At 33.1% G+C, this 22,920-nt stretch overlaps 7 protein-coding genes and 1 non-coding gene across 8 annotated transcripts; 4 read left to right on the top strand and 4 right to left on the bottom strand.

Moving 5' to 3' along the window:
- The first annotated feature begins 1,127 nt into the window (after positions 1 to 1,127).
- Positions 1,128 to 2,490, top strand: LOC128385447 (protein MIX23-like). Its single transcript, XM_053344318.1, has 5 exons — positions 1,128 to 1,315; positions 1,444 to 1,572; positions 1,640 to 1,774; positions 2,001 to 2,060; positions 2,138 to 2,490. The coding sequence occupies exons 1-5, from the start codon at positions 1,268 to 1,270 to the stop codon at positions 2,186 to 2,188; spliced, it is 423 nt and encodes a 140-aa protein (XP_053200293.1). The 5' UTR covers positions 1,128 to 1,267; the 3' UTR covers positions 2,189 to 2,490.
- Positions 2,491 to 3,178: 688 nt separating this feature from the next.
- Positions 3,179 to 3,249, bottom strand: Trnag-gcc (transfer RNA glycine (anticodon GCC)). Its single transcript has one exon. It is a non-coding gene; the product is annotated as a tRNA-Gly (tRNA).
- Positions 3,250 to 3,822: 573 nt separating this feature from the next.
- Positions 3,823 to 9,302, top strand: LOC128385417 (protein strawberry notch homolog 1-like). Its single transcript, XM_053344277.1, has 11 exons — positions 3,823 to 4,540; positions 4,648 to 5,033; positions 5,221 to 5,385; positions 5,472 to 6,151; positions 6,254 to 7,274; positions 7,437 to 7,608; positions 7,696 to 7,770; positions 7,858 to 8,004; positions 8,108 to 8,295; positions 8,479 to 8,890; positions 8,961 to 9,302. The coding sequence occupies exons 1-11, from the start codon at positions 3,991 to 3,993 to the stop codon at positions 9,020 to 9,022; spliced, it is 3,858 nt and encodes a 1,285-aa protein (XP_053200252.1). The 5' UTR covers positions 3,823 to 3,990; the 3' UTR covers positions 9,023 to 9,302.
- Positions 9,303 to 9,512: 210 nt separating this feature from the next.
- On the bottom strand, positions 9,513 to 11,990 carry LOC128385428 (uncharacterized). Its single transcript, XM_053344289.1, has 4 exons — positions 11,270 to 11,990; positions 10,576 to 11,213; positions 10,263 to 10,509; positions 9,513 to 10,193 (listed from the first exon to the last, which is right to left on the bottom strand). Exons 1-4 carry the CDS (start codon positions 11,676 to 11,678, stop codon positions 9,883 to 9,885), a joined length of 1,605 nt encoding a protein of 534 aa, XP_053200264.1. The 5' UTR covers positions 11,679 to 11,990; the 3' UTR covers positions 9,513 to 9,882.
- Positions 11,991 to 13,608: 1,618 nt separating this feature from the next.
- LOC128385425 (uncharacterized) lies at positions 13,609 to 16,578 on the bottom strand. The gene is made up of 2 exons (XM_053344285.1): positions 16,515 to 16,578; positions 13,609 to 16,407 (listed from the first exon to the last, which is right to left on the bottom strand). The coding sequence occupies exon 2, from the start codon at positions 16,401 to 16,403 to the stop codon at positions 14,385 to 14,387; it is 2,019 nt and encodes a 672-aa protein (XP_053200260.1). The 5' UTR covers positions 16,404 to 16,407; positions 16,515 to 16,578; the 3' UTR covers positions 13,609 to 14,384.
- A 384-nt stretch (positions 16,579 to 16,962) lies between these two features.
- On the bottom strand, positions 16,963 to 17,911 carry LOC128385441 (rRNA methyltransferase 2, mitochondrial-like). Its single transcript, XM_053344311.1, has one exon. The coding sequence runs from the start codon at positions 17,830 to 17,832 to the stop codon at positions 16,996 to 16,998; it is 837 nt and encodes a 278-aa protein (XP_053200286.1). The 5' UTR covers positions 17,833 to 17,911; the 3' UTR covers positions 16,963 to 16,995.
- A 48-nt stretch (positions 17,912 to 17,959) lies between these two features.
- Positions 17,960 to 19,684, top strand: LOC128385438 (replication factor C subunit 2-like). The gene is made up of 2 exons (XM_053344309.1): positions 17,960 to 18,117; positions 18,284 to 19,684. Exons 1-2 carry the CDS (start codon positions 18,086 to 18,088, stop codon positions 19,227 to 19,229), a joined length of 978 nt encoding a protein of 325 aa, XP_053200284.1. The 5' UTR covers positions 17,960 to 18,085; the 3' UTR covers positions 19,230 to 19,684.
- Positions 19,685 to 21,172: 1,488 nt separating this feature from the next.
- On the top strand, positions 21,173 to 22,616 carry LOC128385445 (myosin regulatory light chain 2-like). The gene is made up of 6 exons (XM_053344316.1): positions 21,173 to 21,503; positions 21,611 to 21,686; positions 21,776 to 21,877; positions 21,957 to 22,032; positions 22,246 to 22,294; positions 22,371 to 22,616. The coding sequence occupies exons 1-6, from the start codon at positions 21,372 to 21,374 to the stop codon at positions 22,476 to 22,478; spliced, it is 543 nt and encodes a 180-aa protein (XP_053200291.1). The 5' UTR covers positions 21,173 to 21,371; the 3' UTR covers positions 22,479 to 22,616.
- The last annotated feature ends 304 nt before the right edge of the window (positions 22,617 to 22,920 follow it).

Raw genomic sequence — 22,920 nt, 5'->3', positions numbered from 1 at the left:
ATCAGAATCAGAATCAATATGAGTTCTGAACAATTTACTTTTCTCATGATGCTGATGATGATGATGATCATCATCATAACCATGTTAGTACTATGATATTGTGTATAAAGTATTGAAAAAAAACTATTGAAAGTTAATCAGAAATGATGATTGACAAAAAATTAATGTTTTCCTTTCATTTCCATGGGAATTTGTTGATTGTTATTAAATCATTACCTTTATCAGTTAACTTATTGTTGTTACACAATCACAATTATCAATAACCAACTGAATTAACTTTCAAATTGAATTTTTCACCAAAATCTTATTATTATATTTCAAAATTAACTCGAACCAGAATATCATCAGGAGATAATCTGGAACGGGATTATCGGGCTCAACCATGGCGACGATGGCGAGTCCAGCTAATATCGATGAAGTTTTCGCCAAATCTTTTAATTTGGAGCGTTTTAATTGTATCCTTTTCCATCTTGATTGCTGTTAATTGTAGTCGCACAATAGTAATTATTTCAATATTTTCCTTGTATTTTTATTTGGTTAGTTTTAGAGAGCAAGACTCAATCAATTGAGATGATCAAGATTTTCAATCTTTTTTTTTTGAAACAGTTTATTCAATTAATTTGATTCTTATTGGTGTTGTTATGTTGGTGTTAATTAAAGTAATGTAATTAACTTAATTTCGAGCTCCATCTTATCCAGTTTCTGTTATTGTTTCCAATGAAATCATCACAGTGCAAGAATAATTAATGAAAATGAAAGTAAAACTGGTAATCATCTCAGTTATGAAAAGAAATTTGATTAATTTAGATGGAAAAGTTAATCCAATTATCACTAATAATGAACATTTTAATTTCCATCAGATTAATTTGATTAACTAATATTCTAACATATTCCAATATAAACTTCATATAAACGTTTCAATTGATTGCAATTTGCAACTAAGTCAAGAAAATCAACATTTTGATGAACCAATGTTGTTTTATTTATTGACAATGACTTTAAATGGAGACGATTGAGACAATTAATCAAATAATTCAATCAACACGAGATTAATTTGATTAGACGGAGAAAAAATTAACTATCCTCATGCGGAGAGAAACATCAACTTTATCCAATAGAATCCAAACCATGTGTTTGTCTTTTTCTCTTTTTTCTCAATTTGTTTTCTATTCTTTTCTAGGGTTTGTTTTTATTTCTTCTCTTTTCATTTGTATTAATTGTGTTTCTTTAATTGTTTAATTAGTCTAAATTCTAATCCATAATTACCATGAGTGGAACTGATTTAACTTCTTGTGATGATTTACTCGCCTTTCATGTAATTTCTGTTCATTTCTTAATCTCTCAAAGGTTTACCGGTTAACCTTTTCCTTGTTTATTTCTTGTATTGTGTTTAATTGTTTTCATTTAATTCATTCATTTAATTGTTGTTTCCTCTGTATTTAGGATCAAATTATGAAGATGAGAAAAATTGATGACAATATTGTCTATGTCCTGAATAGTTCAATTTCAGTTGATGCTCACAAGAATGATGTTTCCCTATTGACAAGAGACTGTAAAGATTTATGGTTTCAAGTGAGTTTATGATTCATTTTTTCCTTTGATTCTGTTAATTAATTGATTTCATTTTCTTTATTCACAGTTAAATGAATCTTACAATAACAGGGAAAAGGCCATTAAGAGATGTATTTCATCAGCATCAGAGAAATTGCAAAAATTGAAAGATGCAAAGGATAACATTGAGATATTCAAACAGATGAAGAAGGAGCAGTTGAGAGTATGGATTGATTTTCTTTCTGTTAATTAATCAAAACCGTTGTAACAATTTAGATTGTTGCTCATTCACCTTCACCAAGAAATTGATTACGCCAAGTTGACTTTGGATTTCTAAATTCAATAAGATCCATTGATGATCGATAGTCAAACAATTTCTCTGTAATATGTTCACTGTTTTGATCTAATTTTCCTTTTTCGATTTTTTTTTCTTTTCTGTTCTTTCATAGTTACGATCCTTCCAAACTGCACTCAATGTCGAAGAAGTGGTCAAAGATCGAAGTAGAAAAGTGAGTATATCGATGGCCTATGGTTCTATTGGAGAAAATTTTCTGATCAATATTCTCTTTCTTTGTTATTGACACAGATATTCTATGAAAGATGTCGAAATTATTATAAACCACCGATTGATACTTGATCGAAGTTCTCATGGCCAAACGCTGATCGAGTGAACCAAATTAACTGATTATATTAGAATTGTTTACAATTCTTTTCAAGTGTATCTTAACGGGAATCCAAATTTCAGCCTTGTCATTTAAACCTTAAGTCTCAAATTTGTATTTTATAATTAGAGTGATCAAAATTTAGCCAATCTGTTAGTTGTTAAATGTACTTTCACTACTTGTTAACTAATTGTTACAATTAAGTTATACAGTTTCTTGTTGGGTTTTCTTAGCAAGTTTAGTTAATTATTTTAAAATTTCTCAAATTTCAAATTCACTTAACTGATATAACTTTTATTGATTAAGTGATTAACTAATTTTAACTATTGAGATATTGAGAAGTGGCTTTTGTTTTGTTTAAACTTTAATTGTGATGATTGTGATGGTAAATTGTGTCAATTTACAACCAGAGAAAGAGAGAGAGAGAGAGATAATTAAGTTGATTAGTTTTGAGATGAAATTGTTGTTTATTTTTCTAATTAGTAACTAATAGAAATCAATGAGGATTAAATTGAATTTGTTACTCGACAGGCAAGTAAAAGTTGATTCAAGTTTGGTTAAGATGAAGAAAAGTTAATTTAGAAGATGAAAATTGTAGAAATGGAGAAACAAGAAAAAATCGAACCAAAATTTCATCTTCTCATCTTCATCATCTTTTCTCATCATTGTCACACTCTCTAATTTCAGCCTGATTCTCTTCAGTTATTTCCACCCTTGGAAGATTTTCCCTCCTCCATCAGTCACCCTTCACCTTTTTTTTCCTCCAACAATAATTGTCTTCATATCTCTGAGAAGTTAATTATTGTCTCAGCAATTTGCTCCAACAATCATTGGAAAGGTAAAGAAAAATAAAGAGGAGAAATTATCATAAATCATTTGGTCGAAAGGGTCAAAAAAGATCAACAAATTAAGAGAAAAAGAAACGACAGAAAAAAAAGTTATGAAAGAAGAGAGAGAAAAAAATTTGCGTTGGCCGGGAATCGAACCCGGGCCGCCCGCGTGGCAGGCGAGCATTCTACCACTGAACCACCAACGCTCACTCATGAAAAAGGTGCAATAAAAATTGTATAAATAAGTGATGCAATGAAGGATTTGTGATTCGAATCAAAGTTAAACAAACTGAATGAAATTCTGGTTCTCATCAAATAGTTATCGCTGGTTAAGAGTAAACAGATATTCTGATGTAACAACAACTCATGATTTCCTTTCAAAGATCTGATACTTTTTCCATTATCAGATATTTGATATCGAGTAGAAAATTACTCAATATCGGTTCACCAAGATTCTTATGCAAGGTTACCATGTGTTTGAGAACAAAGAGAGAACAGAATTAAATTAATCTGGTGTTAAGAAAATTAAATCTCCTTCCAATTGGTTATTCGATTTTACTCTCAACAAATGATTGACTCAATTTGATAAAAAAAAATTCCATTTAATTGGAATTAGAATTTTTAAAAATTCTTTTTGTCGAACCTTTCGTGTTGGTTGTAATTGTATTCAACAGATGGAGACACTAAATTTTCTTTATTTGCCTTTAGATTTTTAATAATCGAATTCGCTTTCGGAAACTCGGTTATCTTTTGCTGTTCTTTTCCTTTTTCTTTTCCATTGTGTTTCTACTAACACTAATTCATGTTAGTGTTTCTTTTGTTTTCCTTTTTTAATATTTAAATAGAGTTTAATTGATTAATATTAGCGAATTGTTTCCATTGTTTTTTTTCTCTTTCGTGTCTTCAATCAATTTTATTGTGTTGACTGTGTTATTCCAATATATATAATGTCAAATAAAGATCTTCTCTCTGCTGCTCTTGATGAATGTGGTCTCAATCTAAATAATGGTGGAGCGAAAAAAAATGTGGTTTTCTTTTTCTGTAAACCTCAGGCTAATCCACCAATAGCTCGTTCACTTCTTGTTCGTCCAATTAAAGTTCCCGTTAAACGTTTAGAAGCAATATCAACCTCTTCATCACCATCATTACCGGCACCAATATCATTAAGGTTTCCAGTAGCACAACCACAATCATCTCCACAACAACAACAACCACAACAACAACAACAACAACAAATAATACAATTGCAACAGCAAAAGCAGCAACAACCACAAATAATATTTAAAACTCAACCTCAACCTCAACAGTTACAGCAATTGAGACAACCTCCACAACCACAGATTATATATAAACAACAGCCTGTAATTAAACCTCCATTACCAAAATTACCAGTAACCAAACCACCACCAAAACCTCAGATCTTAGATATTCCTGATGAAGATGCTGGAGAGGAAATTTTCCAAGCAGATACTTATGCCAACTACATGCCATCTAAATGTATTAAATTTAATTCTAGAAAGAAAAGATAATCAACTGTAAACCATTTTCTAATTGGACAAATATTAATATTCTTTTTTGTTTTTGTTTTTATTGTTCTTTTACAGTGAAAGTTGGCTGTCGACATCCTGATCCTGTTGTAGAAACAAGCTCTCTTTCTAGTGTCCTTCCTCCAAATGTTTGGTATCGATTAGCTATCCCTGAGGATATAATTGACGAAGGAAAACTTTCAGCTCTGCAATTAGAGGCAATAGTTTATGCTTGTCAACAACATGAAACAATTTTACCCGATGGGTGCCGAGCAGGGTTTCTAATTGGTGATGGTGCCGGTGTGGGTAAAGGTAGAACCGTTGCCGGTATCATTTATGAAAATTATCTTCTTGGTAGGAAGAAAGCAATATGGTTAAGTGTTTCAAATGACCTGAAATATGATTCCGAGAGAGATCTCAGAGACATTGGAGCCAAAAAAATTCAGGTTCATCCTCTTAATAAGGTGATTATATGTCGCTAAATCTATGGTTAATATTCATATTGACTGGGCTACTATAATCAGTTCTCAGTAAATTGTTTACTTATACTAATATCCCAGTTACAGATAATTGACTTGTTGGCTTTTTATTTCTTGTATACATTTAGTGAACTTATTTCTAATTATCTTGATTTTTTCCCATATCTAACAGTTTAAATATGGTAAAATAACCTCCAAGGAAAATGGTGGTATCAAGAAAGGAGTCATTTTTGCAACATATTCATCATTAATTAGTGAAAGTCATTCGTCAAGTAATAAATATCGAACCAGGCTGAAGCAACTCCTCCACTGGTGTGGTGACGATTTTGATGGAGTTGTAAGTCAACTCAAATTGCAAATGAATAAATAGTTGAAAGATTTATGCTAATTGATGTTTTTTTATGCTTCTCTTCAATTCTATAGATCATTTTTGATGAGTGTCATAAAGCCAAGAATCTTTGTCCATCTTCTGGTACATCAAAAGCAACCAAAACGGGTCTAACTGTATTAGAACTTCAACGTCAACTTCCAAAAGCACGAATAGTCTATGCCAGTGCCACGGGTGCTACCGAACCAAGAGACATGGCTTACATGACGAGACTTGGTTTATGGGGAAAAGGAACATCTTTCCCAGAATTTAATGATTTTATCACTACAGTTGAGAAACGTGGTGTCGGAGCAATGGAATTAGTAGCTATTGATATGAAATTGCGAGGGATGTACATTGCCAGGCAATTAAGTTTCGCTGGTGTTCATTTCAGGGTTGAAGAAATACCTTTATCTAGAAAATTTATTCGACTTTACGATCAATGTGTTGACCTTTGGGTTGATGCAAGATTAAAGTTTGAAAAAGCTTTAGAATTGATGGAAGGAGAGTCAAACATTAAGAAAGCGGTTTGGGCTCAATTTTGGGCATCACACCAGCGCTTTTTCAAATACCTTTGTATCGCCTCTAAGGTTAAATATGCAACCGTTTTGAGTCGCGAAGCTTTAAAAGACGAAAAAAGTGTCGTCATTGGTTTACAATCTACTGGTGAAGCGAAAACTTTGGAGACACTTGAAGAAAATGGTGGAGAGTTGAATGATTTTGTATCCACAGCTAAGTAAGTTTACCCTTTAATTATCCATTTGGTCTCAATGTCTTTTCTGATTGCACAATTGACTCACTTCAATTTTTTTTTCGTCTTTTTATTTTGTCTCTCTAGAGCTGTTTTCCAATCACTCATCGATAAACATTTTCCAGCTCCTAATCGAAAGAAAACTCTTCGTCTATTGGGCTTGGATTCTTCATCTTCATCTTTTCTTGCTGATTTGGGAATTAAAATTCAGCAACGAGGAAGTGAACAAATTCTGATTAGTGAACCTGTCGAGGCAGGTAGTTCTAAAAAAGATTCGAAGTCAAAAGTCAAGCGATTCAAGCGTGACTCTAAGAAAACTGATCTCGGTGGATTTGGATTAAGTGATTGTGATTCTAGTGATAGTGATGATAGTGATGATTTTCTTGAGGTTAAATCAAATGATTCTGATAGTGATGATTTCTCTGATATTGAACCTTGGGATCTTTGGCAGCAAAATAAACTCAAAGAAGAGGGTAAAGTGAAACGTGAAAAAAAGCAAAGAGTTAAAAGTAATCAAAACAATCAAAAGAGACCCAAGAGAAAACTTAAAATATCAAAAAAATTTGAAGGATTCAAAGGTGAATTCATGTCAGAACAAGCCGGTCAAATTTGTGAAGAGATGAGAGACGAATTATTACAAAATTTAGAAATTCTTGGTGAAGTTTTACCTCCCAATACATTAGACGAGCTGATTGAAGAGCTCGGTGGTATCGATAATGTTGCCGAAATGACTGGTCGAAAAGGTCGAGTTATATCTAGTGAAGATGGTTCAATTCAATATGAATCACGAACAGAAAATGATGTTCCCCTTGAGATTCTCAATTTAACCGAGAAACAAAGATTCATGGATGGTGAGAAAAGAATCGCCATCATCTCAGAAGCAGCTTCTTCGGGTATCTCTTTACATTCCGATAGACGAGCGAAAAACAAAGCAAGAAGAGTTCATATTACCATTGAATTACCTTGGAGTGCTGATAGAGCGATTCAACAGTTTGGTCGAACCCATCGATCTAATCAAGTAAATGCTCCTGAATATGTTTTCCTAATCTCAGATCTTGCTGGTGAACAAAGATTTGCATCTATTGTTGCCAAAAGATTGGAAAGTTTAGTAAGTATCAAGTAAACAAAATGATAATTTAATCTAATTTATTAATAGCCACTTGAGCCTTGAAAGAATCGTGAATCAATTATCAAAAGTGTAATTCAACACGATTTTCAACTTTTCTCTTTTCTCTTTTTCTAATATTTTTCTTTCTTCTCTTTTCTTCAGGGAGCATTGACTCATGGAGATAGAAGGGCAACCGATGCTCGTGATTTCAGTAAATATAACATAGACAATAAGTATGGTCGTCAAGCACTCGAACAAACCATGAAATCAATCGTTGGTTTGATGGCACCAATTGTCCCTCCACCACCCGGTTATTCATCTAATTTCTTTGCAGGTTAGATAATTGTCTCTCATTATGAGCACCAATATTGAGGAAAAAAAAGCTAATTTAATATTCTTCTCTTGTCTAAACATCCAATAGATTGTAAGAAAGGTTTAATTGGTGTTGGTATGGTGGTTTATGATTCCGCTACTCGACAATATACTCTCGATAAAGGTAATTGCAATTGAAATGGAAACGCTTTCTCTTTCAAATTTATCAATCACTTAATCATCTTCTTTTCTATTATCCTTCGGTTAACAGATTATCAGGTTATTGCCAAATTCCTGAACCGTATCTTGGGATTACACGTTGAACTTCAAAATGCACTTTTCCAATATTTCAGTGACACACTTGATGCTGTTGTTAAACAGGCAAAGAAACTTGGGCGTTATGATCTGGGAATTATGGGTAAATTTGTTGTTAATTCTTGTTAATTAGTCAATCATTTGTCTTTTTATTGGCTTTAGAATTAATCATGATTTTGTTTTATCTTTCTAATTGATTTTAACAGACTTGACTTCTGAAATTGGTAAAGTTGACATCCTTGAACACAAAAGCTTCATCCGTAAACACTCAACCGGTGCTGCTAAAATTGAGCTTCACGTTGTTAAAGTTGAAAGAGGAATGTCTTGGGAGGAAGCTCACTCTCTATGGAAACATTGTAAATCGGCTGATGAAGGATTTTATGTTACTCACGCTGTAAGTATCTTGACTAAATTGATGAGGAAAAGGAAATTATCTAGTTAGCTAATCATTATTTCTCATGTGAATTAAACTTTGTACCTTTTCTCTTGTATCTTTAAATATTTAAACAATCAAGTTAATTGTTTATCTTTTTTTGTTGTATATTCCAACTAATTACTGTTTATTTGTTTATTTTAGGAGCATATGATTCGCAAAGGAGTTTTATTAGCAGTTGCTGATACAAGTACCAGAGTTTTTGATAAACAAATCTTTCGTATTTACAAACCTAATGTTGGTCTTCAATCAAAAACCGAGACTATAAGTAGTCTTAAGGAAAGAGGTACTAAGATAACGGTCGAAGAGGCGGAAAAAATGTGGACCGATATTTTCGAGGCCGCTGAGAAGACTTGTGGCCATGCTCTTTGGTATGGTAACTGTCGACGAATCTCAGCCAAACTCACATGTGATGTTGGTCTTCGCCAAAGAATTTACCACATTCTCAGTGGTTCTGTACTCACGATCTGGTCAACCATTGAAAAAGCCGTTCCCCATGTTCAATCTAGACTTCAAATTATTCGTTTAAAAACGAAAGATGGACTTCGAGTGATAGGTAAACCATTTTAATCATAAAATTATCTTTCCATTGACTGGATAACTTATTCTTATTCTAATTTTTCCAGGTACTCTTATCCCTCCATCTCATGTTGACGCTCTACTTGATGTTCTGTCTCCCGATGAGTAAATTATCTGTAGAATCAGATAACGAGCAAGGATGTTTTTTCTGTAAACCCGATGAAAACTGTTTTCTTTTCCCTTCCATCTCTATTATAAATATCTCTCTCTCTATCTCTCTTTCTCATTTGATCTGTGATATCATTAATCTGCACCAACCTCAAGCTAGTTCGACTCGACACTGAAACTGGTGGAAACAATCATTTGAAAAGTGTTCTAAGAAAAAGTAAAAAGGTCTACCTTGGTTTATCATGTGTTTTTGTTAAATAAACTTTGTAATTTCTTTTTGATTTAGAAGTCAAAATTTAGTTGTATAAATGTTTTTCTCCATTTTCTTTTCTCTCTTTCTCTCTCTTCTTCTTCTTCTTTCAATGAAATATTAGTCTTCACACTTGAATGGATTAACATTTAAGAATCAATTATAATCACAATTTACACAAATAAAAACTTTTGTTGTCAGAAAACAAGAAAACACAACTACCCAGTCGAGTGAGGCATTCACGCCAAGCAACGAATGCTATCGGAAATTGTCAGATAAGGCGCAAAAATAGCGAAGAGCTTGAAAATGCACATGAAACGTATCAAAATGTACATTCGTGTATGAAAATGCATGGAACATGAGAAATGCAGTAAATATAATGAGCGCCAAGTAAATATCTGAATAAATGATTTATTAATGAATTCAAAACGTAATGAAAATTAATCAAAATAAAGTAATCATGATAAGTGTCATGAAAATATTAGCAAAACGACAACGAAAAAAAAATGAAAACAAAATGAAGACAAAATGAAAACAAAATGAAAACTAAATGAAAACAAAATGAAAACAAAATGAAAACAAAAGAAACATGTATGCGAGAGAAAAAATGATCAATTAAACATGAAAACAACCGAGTCTTTGACGATATCATTAAGAAAGTTTGAATCATCTTGTTCTTGATTCTTGTCAGTTTCATGTACTTCGTTGCTTGTTTTACTTTCGATCTTGTCTGCGTCCAGAGTAACATCATCAAGTAGATCATCAGTCAACGCGTCGAAACAATTTGCCTTTATGGTGGTTTTTTCATGTTTCATGTTATTGCGGCGATTACAATCATAAATAGCCTTGTTAACCTGGTACATGCTTTCACGGTAGCTTGCAAGTGACATGTGGTCATGGTTCTTAATTACATGAGCATGTTCTGAAAGAAAAATCAGAAAGTAGAAAATTTATTAAAATTTTGCAGGTTAATCAAGACTTTTGAACTTACCGATAATAGTGTCAATAATTTCTTGTCCATCTTTCACTCTCTCATCATCATTCTCACCATCTTTACCCAATCGCCATAGAAGATTAGACTTGTCCTTAGCCGTATTTATTTCGCAGTTCAACTTCAGTGATGACGGAAAACATGATCTCACGATTCGCGAAACAACTAAACTTGGTTTCTGTGCTTCGATGGCCTTTGAATATCCATTCAAAGGTAGAATTATCCTTCCACCAATTTTAACCTCGTCCTAAAATGAGAAAGTGTAGACATGTTAATATGGATTTTCTAAGAGCGATTCATGATCTCAACTCACCTTTCCTTTAACCTTTGTCGTGCTTATGTTTCTAGTCAAAGGAAACTTAGTTTCATTGACGTTGTCTCTCTCATTCAGTTTGAAGTTGATGTTCTTTGTTAAAATGAACAAGTTCTTGATTATTGGTGTCAGTGCTGAAGTAGGGGAAAGTGTAGGTATCATCTCTTCAAGTTTATCAAGGGCATATGTGATCTCAGTATTGGCTTTCATGTTATCATTACCTTTCTTGTCCATCATCTTCGCAATCAACTTCTTATCGGAGTAACTGATCTTACGACGTTTCACCTTTTTAACCGGACCCTTTTCTTCATGCTCACATGAACTCGAATCATTTGATAATTCTAGTACAGTTTCTTCAGAAATAACTGTAGCATCACTATCATTTTCATCTTGTTGTACGTGTGTAGAAGAAGATGCACCTTCATTTATCATGTAATCTTGTGGCGTACTTTCATTTTGATCCTTGTCAATGAACAATGAAGCAAGAAACATAGTTCTTGTATCTTTAGGCTCAGCTGGAAACAGATAAGTATGTCGAGTTATCGCGAATATTGTTGCCTCGAAAGTTAAATTTCTTTTAGATTTCTTAACCGTGTCAAGAGCTCTTGGAATCGCTTCTTCTAACGCAACACGAATACCTGAAATAAGAACACGGATCAGTTATCATGTAAATAGACATTGTTTCATTACTTACGTGAAATCATCATGATTCTACCGATGAAAGATTCATTATTCAATCTGAATCGAACAATAACAGTAATTTCATTAGCTTTCTTCTTTGGAATATCCTTTCCATGCACATGTAACAAAACGGGTTTGAGATTACCAAGATCTTTTTTCACGGCCAACAAAAGCAGGAAAAAGGAATCTTCATCAGCTTCATTCGGTAAACTTTTTGCCAATGGCCCTGGATCATTAGAGCTGGCTGACATGGTGATTGATGTTTCATGATTATTCTTTTTCAGAAAGTCAAGTAGATATGGTTGTCCTGAGGGCACTTTTTTACTTTTTGGAATTTTTTTTGTATTTAGTGACACGGTTGATGACTTGTTGCTAGCAGTTGTTAACTGTTTGAAGCCATTTATTGTTGTTGATTTACGCATATTGATAGTTTGATCACAATTAAAGGAATAATCACAAATAAGAAAAAGAAACGATGTAACTTGATTTCATGTAGCTGTAAACAGTAGATGTTATCATGAAAGCATGGTCAAAGGGGCAAAGGAAAAGGAAATCAAATTTCTTGAGGGGGTGTGAATTTATAAAGGGGGAGAGCTTTTGATCTTGTGACATGATTAATCATATTCTTCATGATAAATTTAACTTTGATTAACTCTTTTCATGATTGCAAAGTGAAATATTTCATTTATCATGGACCAAGTATCATCTTCAACATATTACCGTGCTTTGAGGTACAATCGTGGCCAGTTAATTCAAAATCTCATCTCAACTTTGGAAAGTGAATCTGATTCAGAGATAAGTGCTCATCATTCAGTAGATCATATCGATCAAGTGTCACAGGTGGATGAATCTGGAAATGATGATTTCATGATAGACGATCAAATTGACACAAATTTGTTGATGAATTGTTTGCTTGGGAAGTTAGTGTCACAAAATCATATTTCCAAGTCACAAATGGATGCGGTGATTAAAGGATTTTCTATTTTGTTTAAAAGATTAAACATGAACTTCAAGTTACCATCAATCTACTCGTTCTGGGATAATGCGACTAAGAACAGTATCAAATCTTATTGGTTCTTGTGTAATAAGAATCACGCTCATGGACCGTACATTGGTCAGCCAAGAAACTTCTCAAGTTATCAGTGTTCAGGTCATCATATTATTCCAAAGATAAAGAACGGGAATTATTTCCTTAAGTTGGAAATCAAGAGTCAAATAGAAGCAATTTTATCACTAACTTCATGTGATTTGATTTTTGATGTTGAAGATGATAACATGCTTACCGATATCAGAGATGGAGAAGCTGCTGTGTCAGCAAGAGCTGATGATAGCTCTTTGACATTGACCATGTACACCGATGAAGTACCGGCTTCAAAATCAAGTCGCATCTCCGTGTTCCCTGTTTTTCTCATGATAAATGAATTAAAGACTCATGTGCGCGTCAAACATGCAATCTTGGCCGGGATTTATGTTGGATCAACTAAACCACGATCTGCGTTGACTTTTTTCAATCCGATAATTGATGAGCTTAGAACATTGGAACGAGATGGATTAATTTGGACATGCTTGAAGCGAAAGATAACATTTTCAAAAAAGTTCAAGTTGATTTGTGTGATAGCTGACGCTCCTATGAGAGCCTATTTACGTTCTGTGAAACAATATAATTCACGTTTTGCATGTGATTGGTGCAAAGTTGAAGGATCAAGAATCAATGGCTCAATGAAATTTCCTGTTTTATCACAACATGAAATAACAAGGCTAACAAGGACTAAAGATGAGTTTATCATGTTTTCCCAAAATAACTGTAATGATGAGAGGGTTATTCTTTCATTGAAAGGAACAAGTTCATTTATTTACTTGCAAGAATTTGATATCGTGAATGGATTTGGTGTTGACATAATGCATGCGGTGTATTTGGGTGTCATCAAGGATCTCTTCAAGAGAGCATGGTTCAATGGTAACAAGCGTTCATGTTCATATTTTCTTGGGGAAAGTGAAAAAATTCGGGTCATGGATTCACGAATCAATTCATTCAAAGTCACTAAAGAACATTTTCGAAAACCAAGAAGTCTAACTGAATATAAAGACTGGAAAGCAACTGAATTTGCTTCATTTCTTATCTATTTTTTTCCAATCGTTTTGAAAGATCAACTTCCCTACAAGTACATCGTTCATTTGTCGTTACTCTCGGAAGCTATTTTCTCTCTGCAGTCACGAAAAATCAAGAAACAAGATTTAATAATTATTTCAAATCGCATCCATGAATTTTGCTCATGTATTCCTGATTTATACGGAAATGATTTCATGACCTACAATGTACACATACTCCAGCACTTGGTAAATTCAGTCAATTTTCTTGGACCGGCTAATTCTTTCTCAGCTTTCAACTCGGAAAACGAAATGGGAATAATCAAGAAAAACTGTAGAAAGTTTGTTGATCTACCGCAATTGATATCAAATCAACATGAAATACGATTGCATCATAATTTATGTTTGAGTCAAGTTGCGAATGGACTAAGTGATTATGAGAAGTTGTATTTTCATGTTGAATATGGTCATGGTCAATTCATCATGAACAAGAAGAGTAGAAAAATTCACTTATTACCTGAATCTTTAGCCTCTTTTCTACTTACCAATGGTTACGATGCAACATGTGTACATGAATTGCAAATCATCAATTTCATGAATCGCATGTTCACTACATCAAGTTACGACGAAAATCAGACTCGATGCAATTCATTGATCATGGTGAATGATGATACATGTTTTTCAATTACGAAAATCTATTTTTGTGAGCAAAAAACGATCTTAATGGTTAACAAACTGATTTTAGAAAATCCTTGTTTCATGAATTCAATGAATCATAACGATGGAAATCTGAATATCGCTGCTAATTTGAACACGTTCACACGTTGTATTGGTATAAACAGGTCACATGAATACTTGACAGTAGATACGAAAATAGTCAAACTGTTCAAATATAAAGATGAAAATTTGAGAAACTTTATTTTGATCAAACCATGTCTTTTGTTAACTTGAACAACAATGAATGATGTATTTTTGGGGATAAGCATAAAACATTAAACATGAAACTTGAGAACAAGAAAGCATGAATTGTTTTTTCATGATCATTTCCTTTTACTTTCTTTAGTGATAAGCTCTCTATGGTAAGCTTGGCATGAACCAAGAGCATGATTTTCGGAACAAAATGGACACTTATGAACACGTTCACATGTTTCATGGCACTTCATGAAATAATGGAATAAGTAACAAAAATTTTCACTTGCCAGGAAACATTTGGGCTCTTCCGATACTGGTAGGGCAAGATTGGCCTCACAAAGCTCTTTAGCCCAGTCAACTTTTTTGTTTTTGATAAAACTAGATACTTTGCAAAACGTAGCATCATCCATTGTTTGATATTCTCTTGTAACTAGAACTCGGCCACTTTTTTCTAGAAGATACTTATTGATGTGGCTTGTGGCATTTCGAGGAACTTTTTGGGTGAAGCAAAAGTTGGACCGAGGCTTAACTCCCATTAAACATGCCCTGAAGCATGTTGAATCAATATCTTGATACTCTTCCGGAAGTTCGTGTATTTGTTCACGTTTCACATTAACGTCGTTACCAAAGTCAATGAATTTCACGAGCCATGTTCCTTTCTCCATGTTATATGATTTTATGAGAGCTCGTTTCATTCTTGGCCCGAAACCTTGACGATCCTTCACCAAAACTCTTGAATGTTGTTTTACCGTTAATACGGGAACATGTAATTTACTTGGGTCATTGAGATCATTCATGATTTTTGCTCGTATCTCGACCATTTCTGGTATTTCCAAGAAAAACCATAATGGACACCGTAGATAAGTTATCTTGACCATGATTTCTTGTGTATTTTCCAGTCGGATGAGTGGTGATGAATGTGGCATTTCGATGCTACGATTCATAGCAACGATTCCATGATCACTTTCATCATATTCTGGTTCAGATTCTTCATCAGTATAAACACATGGATCAAACTCATCATGTTCCTTGGTTGCATGAGTAGTTTTAGCACGTTTCGATGTGGATGGTCCAGCAGAACTTGAATCTCGATTTGTGTAATATCTGCAATAACAATCAGCTTCTCCACATGGTTCAGTATGAGCAAAGTGATCTCTGCATTGATTGATTGCTCTTCGTGTAATAAACTCTGCGAACGTGTGTATCGATGATGATGCTTCTTGGTTACATGGTAGAATGTCTTCTTGAATCGAGTGCGAAACTGGTCGCAGATTTATACGTGTAACATGATCATTGGTTTTTTCTTGAAAGTCAATAATGACTCTGTTTACAACTGGAGTCTCGAACGATTGTAAAAGCTGCTTAACCCAAGGTTTGAGCTTATTTTCAACTTCTGCAATATTAGCTTTGTTTTTATCAATGTAAGATGAGATTTCATGTTCCTTTTTAGTCAAGTTTTCCATGAACTTTTGAGCATAATTCACTGAAGATTCAAGAGATTCAAGTTTTTTCCTGTTATCATGTGTACATGATTCAATAATCGAGCCGAGATTCTTGACCATTTCTTGGCACTTGTTCTCTTCCACTTTGATTTCATTCTTGAAAGCATCACATCTTTTCAACTGTAAAGCGAGTCTTTTCTCTACTGCACTTTTGAAGAGGTTGAAATCATGATCATGTTTAACATTTTCACTTGAATTTTTGTTCAAATGTTTCACACGTGTAAGTCCATGTTCACGTACACATCCTTCGCATAATAATTCATTGTTATCCTCGTTAACATGGGTCGCGATGAACTTGTCACACTTGATACATGGGGTTTCACAAGTAGAAACGCTGATCTTTGGTGTGCATCTTTTTGATGTAATAATTTTCCCGTGAACATGAATGAGATGAGGCTCACAAAGATTTTGTGAAACACAATAACAAAAAAATCTTGGCTCATTTAGACATGTATCATCATGTTCACATGTTGATACACCCTCCAATTTGATCAGGTCATCATCTTTGTACATGTCACGACAGACTTGGCATTGTTGATTTGAACCTTCCTTGCATTCACTGCAAAATGACCCAAGGCACTTGTGTATATAAATTGGACTTGTTTCCAAAATTTCATGTCCACAATCAGCTTCATGAATATCCATGGTACTTGAAAAAAGTAAAAAAAGACAAGAATAAATTAGAATAAGGATTCAAGCTAACATGACACATGTAATCAAGAATAGAGATTTAAATGAAACAAAAATCATACTTACATGTTACTTGGAACAAGGTGTAATCGAAACGTGAAACAAAACGACGATCAAAGTTGCAATTAATTAAAATTTGATGATAAACTAAGCTTTAAATAACAATTTCTTGTAACAGTCTTTGCTTATTTTAACCGAAAAAGCGACTTTGAATTTTTAAAAAAAATTCTCTTTTACTGACTGAAGACGCGCCCGATTTAAAATTTATCAAATTCTCCGAAAATGCAATCATGAAACATGTTCACTCATTTACAAGATTCAAGATTCTAGTTACACGACAATTAACACAATTATCATCATGAAATCATTTCTTTGTAAACATGTTCCATGTTAAAAAATTTCATGGTTCTCATTTTATTAAATCTGCGCATTTTTTTTAAGCGCATCAATTTAGTATCAGATGGCACTTGATTCGCAATTAAAATTCAATGTGCTCCGAACGCGACTTGATGCCCAATTTTTCACTCGACTGGGTAATTAAGTTGATTCAATGTTTTAAACCTTTGTAATTAATTCCCAACAAAAACAATTCCGCCGATTCGTCTCTACTTGCCTTCGGTTTAACGATGTTCACAGTTTCAAAAAGAGTTTTCATCAAACTATCAATTTCCTTGGTTCGATAACCATCCCAAAGTTTACCCAAAAATATTCCAGTTCCTGGTTTTAATACTTGAATTGAAAACTGAAGAGCCGAAAGAAACAATTTAACTATCCCTGGATGGTCAAGTTCAGCTTGACCAGAGGCTTTGGGAGCCATGTCACTACAAACGGTGTCCACCTTACGATCTTTTAAAAGTTCAATTATCTTTGCTTGATTTAATGGATTAGTAAAATCAGTGTTGGGTATCACGGCTGCACCTTCAATCGGAGCGATTCCAGAAATGTCAATACCAATGATCAAGGTTCCATTAACATTTTTCGGGTCACTTTCAGGGTAACATCGTCTGACCATGACTTGAGTCCAAGCACCAGGAGAAGCACCGAGATCAATGATTATCCCTCCAGGTTTAAGAATTTTAAACTCATCATCAATCTCAGTTAATTTAAAAGCACTTCGAGCACGATAATTCTCATAACGAGCTTTTTTCACATATGGATCGTTTAATTGTCTTTTAAGCCATTCAAATGAAGAACCAGATTTAGCATTTTTTGGTATAATTGTATCTCGATAATTAGGTTGACTAGTGTGGAGAAAACGATTTGGTAACAAAACATGTTTTTCCTTTTCTTTTAAAAAAGAAACATAATTAGTCGGTTTAACATTACCTTCTAAACGAAACAATCTCATGAAATTTGATTGGTTAACAATTGATTTGTAAATCATTACAAAATAATTAGATAAACAATTGAAATTAACAAAGGAAACAAGAAGATTAAATCATTTGAAACAAAAAGAAATCAACATATGTCACAAGTTCTTTTGGAGAAAATGAGATGGCGCCACTGTCATTTTCTCCGTTTTGTTCTTTTGTTTTTTTTGAGAACAAAATTGTGATTGAAAATTTTTCGCGCCTTTAACATCTCATGTTGATTGTTGTTTCTTTTTGTTAATTGTTGTTTACCGAATTAAATTGATTATGGAATCTAAAAGATCTCTAAACATACCCTGGTAAGTCACCTTAATCTGTTTACTATCCTTTGAGACTTTGTCGTCTTTTAGGTTGAAAGAAAATTGTTCCCTTCGGTTTCTTATGTGGCTTTTTTTTTCTTTTGCCTTTTGGTTTGCTTTTTAATCTTCATTTTTTAATTGTTGATTATTTTTTTTGTTCTCTTAGGGTTGAAAAGTATCGTCCAGTTGATTTTGATGATATTGTTGGTAACCAAGATGTTGTCGAAAGGTTGAAGGCTCTGGTTGAGAAGGGAAGTTTTCCAAATCTATTACTTTCTGGGCCTCCAGGTATTGGTAAAACAACAACCATCTTATGTCTTTGTCGGAAAATGCTTGATGGTCATTTAAAAGATGCTGTATTAGAGTTAAATGCTTCTAATGATCGAGGTATTGATGTTGTTCGAAACAAGATTAAAATGTTCGCTCAAACTAAGGTTACCTTGGGCCCTGGTAAGGTTAAAGTTATCATTTTAGATGAAGCCGATAGTATGACTGAAGCTGCTCAACAAGCTTTAAGGCGAACCATGGAAATCTATTCTAAAACAACTAGATTTGCTTTAGCTTGTAATACCTCTGAACGGATTATTGAACCTATTCAATCGAGATGTGCTGTTATTAGATTCAATAAATTAAGCGACGAAGAGATTAAGAAACGTTTGGTTCACATTTGTGGTAAAGAAGGGGTAACCTACACTGAGGATGGTTTAAAATCTTTGGTCTACACTGCCCAAGGTGATTTACGACAAGGAATCAATAATTTACAATCTTGTTTCGATGGATTTCAAAAGGTTACCAGTGAAAATGTTTTCAAAGTTTGTGATGAACCTCATCCACTTCAAATTAAAGAAATGATTGGACATTGTTTGGAGAAAAAGTTTGATCAAGCTTACACCATAATGGCTCATCTATGGGAACTTGGTTATTCACCTGAAGACATTATCGTTAATATGTTTAGAGTTACTAAAAATTATGATATGGGCGAATATCTTAAGCTAGAATATATCAAAGAAATCGGAGTAACCCACATGAGAATCGTCAAAGGAGTTAATTCATTGCTACAATTATCTGCTCTGTTGGCATCTCTATGTAAAAAATCAATTGGTAAAAGATGAAGTCTCTCAAATAATCAATCTTCCAAATCATTCGCAACTAATAACCAGAGATTCCAATTTGTATTCCTTTCATCTTTGCATCATTTAATACGAAATCCTCAACATCTATCAACAAGTGATGAACAAATTGCGAAATTATTTCCCAACGAGATGATATTACAAGAAGTGAAACTTTTCCCTAAACACTAATAAGAAAAGGATGATTTAAATTTTATTAGTAGCTAAATGTTACTATTTGTTTTCTCATATTTAACAGTTTTTCATTATTGAAATGAAGCCAAAAATAATTTGTCTCAACAATGGTCAATAATTATGTAAATTGTTTCCATCAAACTATTCAAGTTTACTGATGATGTTGACAATTAAATACAGCACAAAGTTTTCTTAACCTTCTCAATTGGTGATGATAGAGAGAAACACTCAATATAACCTGTCAATGTGTACACAAAAAGAAACATTTCAATCTATTTTTTCGGTGATTTTCGAATTCCAGAATCGAATTAATTTGTAAATCCAGTTGGAAGATGAAAGTTAATTACAAAATGTTAATTAATCAGATGGAAAAAATCATTAAACAAGATGATAAAGATGGAAGGTGTTATTAAAACCCTCCATCCAGAAACTGTCCCACTTGACTCGAAGCCAAAATGATCGTATGAACATTTTGATTACTATAGTTAATCTAAACATAAAAAGAAAAAGGCAACATCACAATTTAGTTGATTCTGATGATTTTGGCGAGAATATAATTTTCTTGTCTCAAAGAAAAGCGATTCAATTAAATTGTTCCAAGAATTTAAACTCTTATGAAGGATAACCCTTTCTAAAAGTTTTTCTTAGTTTACAATTGCAAACAACGAAAAATGAACAATTTGAAAACTAGACGAAAATTGAAATCTCAATCACCATGAAAATTAACTATTTCCAGTTAACCAAATGATTAACTGTCTGGGGAAAAAAATCAAATCAAATAAAATCAATCAGTCAATCAAATACATTGAATTTCAATCATCAGTCAAAATTGTCAAGGTTTAGAAATGTAAACAAATCAGTGATCATCAGTGTACTTGTTTTACATTGTAAAAAATGAACAGATAATATTGATGATGAAATAATAATCAGTTGGTTGATTAAAATTGTTTCTTTGATCATTTTTCTCTTCTTCTTTTTTACCGTTAGACATGATGAAGATGAAGATGGAAAATGTTAGACTAATGAGAATGGGAAATGAGAGGAAAGCTCATTAAGTTGTAGTTCTTATATGGCTTATAAAAGACTCCTAACAATAGACTTGCCAAAATTAAAATTAGACCTGAGCCATGATCTTAATCTGAGATGATGAGGAAGAGGAAGATGAGAAAGTAAGGGAAAAATATGATGAGAGAGAGAGAGAGAGTGAGATCTAATTTTGGTGAGTTCATTAAGAGGATCAAAAGAATCGGGATAACATGATAATGTTATTGGGCTTTGTTGTTGTTGTTGTTAAGTTAGATGGAGATAAAGATGATGATGATGACGACGAAGATGAAGATGACGATGGGTGTTAAAATTAGGGTTCCATGGTGAAGAAAAGGGGAGAGAAGGGGAGAGAAGAAGATGAATATTATCATTTGATCCCTTCGAAATTAAGACATTGGCAAGATAATTTTTTCTTCTTCTTGATGATGTCGCACGCATTGTTGAAGACCTTTCATTAAGCCATATAAGTCCTCGGTTCGATTTTCATCCTAACGGAGTGAAAGAAGGTGGATCTCTCTTTCTTTGAGTTCGAGGTTCTTTTTCGTGGCATAGGGAAAGAAATTCATGTTCCCACTTTCAAGGAAATAGAATTTTCTTCTTCTTCTTTATCTTCTTTCCTCTCTTTCTTTCTTTCTTTCTTTTTGTTCTCTCTCTCTCTCTTTCACTCTTTCTCTGTGATATCTTATACTCTTTACGGAATAGAATCAGTTGAGATCATTTAAATAAGAATCATCTAGTTATCAGTTTAGTCCGTTGATTCTTCATCCATCCATTTACCATTCTTTTGTTTTCTCTCGACGTGACAACATCTCATCTTTTCTTTTAATTTGTTTCTGTGAGTGTGTCCACTTTAGATTAATTGTTTAACAATCTTCGTTGATCCATCCAAACAATTAACAGAAAATGACCTCAGAAAAGAAAAAGAAGACAAAAGAAGATGGTGAATCCGGAGGATCGACCAAGAAACGAGCCCAACGAACAGGATCCAATGTGTTCGCCATGTTCACCCAAAATCAAGTCCAAACCTTCAAAGAGGTAAACAAATTTAACCTTTAAAACTTAATTAACTTTTCCATTTTCTCTATTAACTTACCTTGATTGTTAATCGTTATACCTTTTTCGTTGGTTAATTGTATAATCAGGCCTTCCAAATGATAGATCAAGATAAAGATGGTTTCATATCTAAAAATGATATCAGGCAAACATTTGATTCTTTGGGTAAGTAATCAATTGTTTCGCAATTAAATTAGATTCAAATGAGAAGATTAGGTAATTAATTGTGACAATTAATTCTTTCAACTATTAAGGTCGTATGTGTAATGATGCTGAGTTGGAATCAATGATTAGTGAAGCTCCAGGTCCTATTAATTTCACCACTTTCCTTACAATTTTCGGAGATCGGGTTTCAGGTAATTAATTGTTTACAATTCTATGTCAATATGATTAATTGTAATGATATAAATTGTTTTTACTTTTGTCTTCAAACAGGAACCGATGATGAAGCCGTGATTTTGAATGCATTTGCTCAATACGACGAGGGAGATGGTAAATGTAATGAAGATACGTAAGTGTTAATCAAATTAATCAATTAACTAATCACCATTTAAGTCAAAATGACAAAAGACCAAAGTGATATACGAAAGATAACTCAACAAATATCTTAATTGTAACAGTTACAATCTATATTATCGTCTAATTATCACTTGACTTAATTTCTTATTGTTGAACATTAATAATCAACAATAAACTTTTGTTTGTTAATTGTGATTTAATTTAGTTTGAAACACGCAATCACCACTTGGGGAGAGAAATTCACCGTTGATGAGGTTAGTTAATTGTTTGGAATAATTTTTCCAACTTAATTGTTGGTACTAATTGTTGATTTCTGTTCATCTTATCCAGTGGAATACTGCAATTGCCGAAGCTCCAATTGACGGCGGTGGAAAAATCGACATCAAAAAATGGGCTCGAATGATCACCGGAGCTGCTGAGGAAGAGGAACAAGCCTAAATTGTTGAAGAAGAAGAAGAAGAAAAATCAAAAAAAAAAGATTAAAATTTAATTGTAATCAATTGATTAAGAAAATCAAATTATACCTGTGTGTCCACCTTGGCTTATATATGAAATAAACAAATATAAATATAACAATTGATCATCTTTTACCCAATCAATGAATCAGCAATGATCATCATATGTGCATCTTGAAAATTTCAATCTCATTAATTGTTCCTGTTAATTGTTATTGTGAAAATTTATCTTCTTAAATTGTTGTTGTTAAAGATTGAAATAATTTCAATTTTCAATCTTTAACCTTTGTCAAATTAAGGTCACTGATTTTGATTAAATTGAGAATCTCCTACTCTCCAAATAATAAAACATGGTAATTACTAAACTAAACTTATTCACTATTAACTTGTAACAATCAACAATTTGTTAATCATCATTACAGTGC

Source organism: Panonychus citri, unplaced genomic scaffold (genome assembly GCF_014898815.1).
Source record: "Panonychus citri isolate SS breed McGregor unplaced genomic scaffold, ASM1489881v1 Contig00049, whole genome shotgun sequence".
Lineage (NCBI taxonomy): Eukaryota > Metazoa > Arthropoda > Arachnida > Trombidiformes > Tetranychidae > Panonychus > Panonychus citri.
Note: the sequence above shows the minus strand (reverse complement) of the source record. Positions and strands in the feature narration are given on the sequence as shown.

Coding starts and splice junctions, on each gene's coding strand:
- LOC128385447 (XM_053344318.1), top strand. CDS start 1,268: ATGAGTGGAACTGATTTAACTTCTTGTGATGATTTACTCGCCTTTCAT. Junction 1,573..1,639: donor GTAAAGATTTATGGTTTCAA/GTGAGTTTATGA, acceptor CTTTATTCACAG/TTAAATGAATCTTACAATAA. Junction 2,061..2,137: donor TCAAAGATCGAAGTAGAAAA/GTGAGTATATCG, acceptor TTATTGACACAG/ATATTCTATGAAAGATGTCG.
- LOC128385417 (XM_053344277.1), top strand. CDS start 3,991: ATGTCAAATAAAGATCTTCTCTCTGCTGCTCTTGATGAATGTGGTCTC. Junction 7,771..7,857: donor ACAATATACTCTCGATAAAG/GTAATTGCAATT, acceptor TTCGGTTAACAG/ATTATCAGGTTATTGCCAAA. Junction 8,005..8,107: donor TTATGATCTGGGAATTATGG/GTAAATTTGTTG, acceptor TGATTTTAACAG/ACTTGACTTCTGAAATTGGT.
- LOC128385428 (XM_053344289.1), bottom strand. CDS start 11,678: ATGCGTAAATCAACAACAATAAATGGCTTCAAACAGTTAACAACTGCT. Junction 10,510..10,575: donor CGACAAAGGTTAAAGGAAAG/GTGAGTTGAGAT, acceptor TTCTCATTTTAG/GACGAGGTTAAAATTGGTGG. Junction 10,194..10,262: donor AATTATTGACACTATTATCG/GTAAGTTCAAAA, acceptor TTTTTCTTTCAG/AACATGCTCATGTAATTAAG.
- LOC128385425 (XM_053344285.1), bottom strand. CDS start 16,403: ATGGATATTCATGAAGCTGATTGTGGACATGAAATTTTGGAAACAAGT.
- LOC128385441 (XM_053344311.1), bottom strand. CDS start 17,832: ATGATTTACAAATCAATTGTTAACCAATCAAATTTCATGAGATTGTTT.
- LOC128385438 (XM_053344309.1), top strand. CDS start 18,086: ATGGAATCTAAAAGATCTCTAAACATACCCTG. Junction 18,118..18,283: donor AGATCTCTAAACATACCCTG/GTAAGTCACCTT, acceptor TTGTTCTCTTAG/GGTTGAAAAGTATCGTCCAG.
- LOC128385445 (XM_053344316.1), top strand. CDS start 21,372: ATGACCTCAGAAAAGAAAAAGAAGACAAAAGAAGATGGTGAATCCGGA. Junction 21,878..21,956: donor TTTCGGAGATCGGGTTTCAG/GTAATTAATTGT, acceptor GTCTTCAAACAG/GAACCGATGATGAAGCCGTG. Junction 22,033..22,245: donor GGTAAATGTAATGAAGATAC/GTAAGTGTTAAT, acceptor GATTTAATTTAG/TTTGAAACACGCAATCACCA.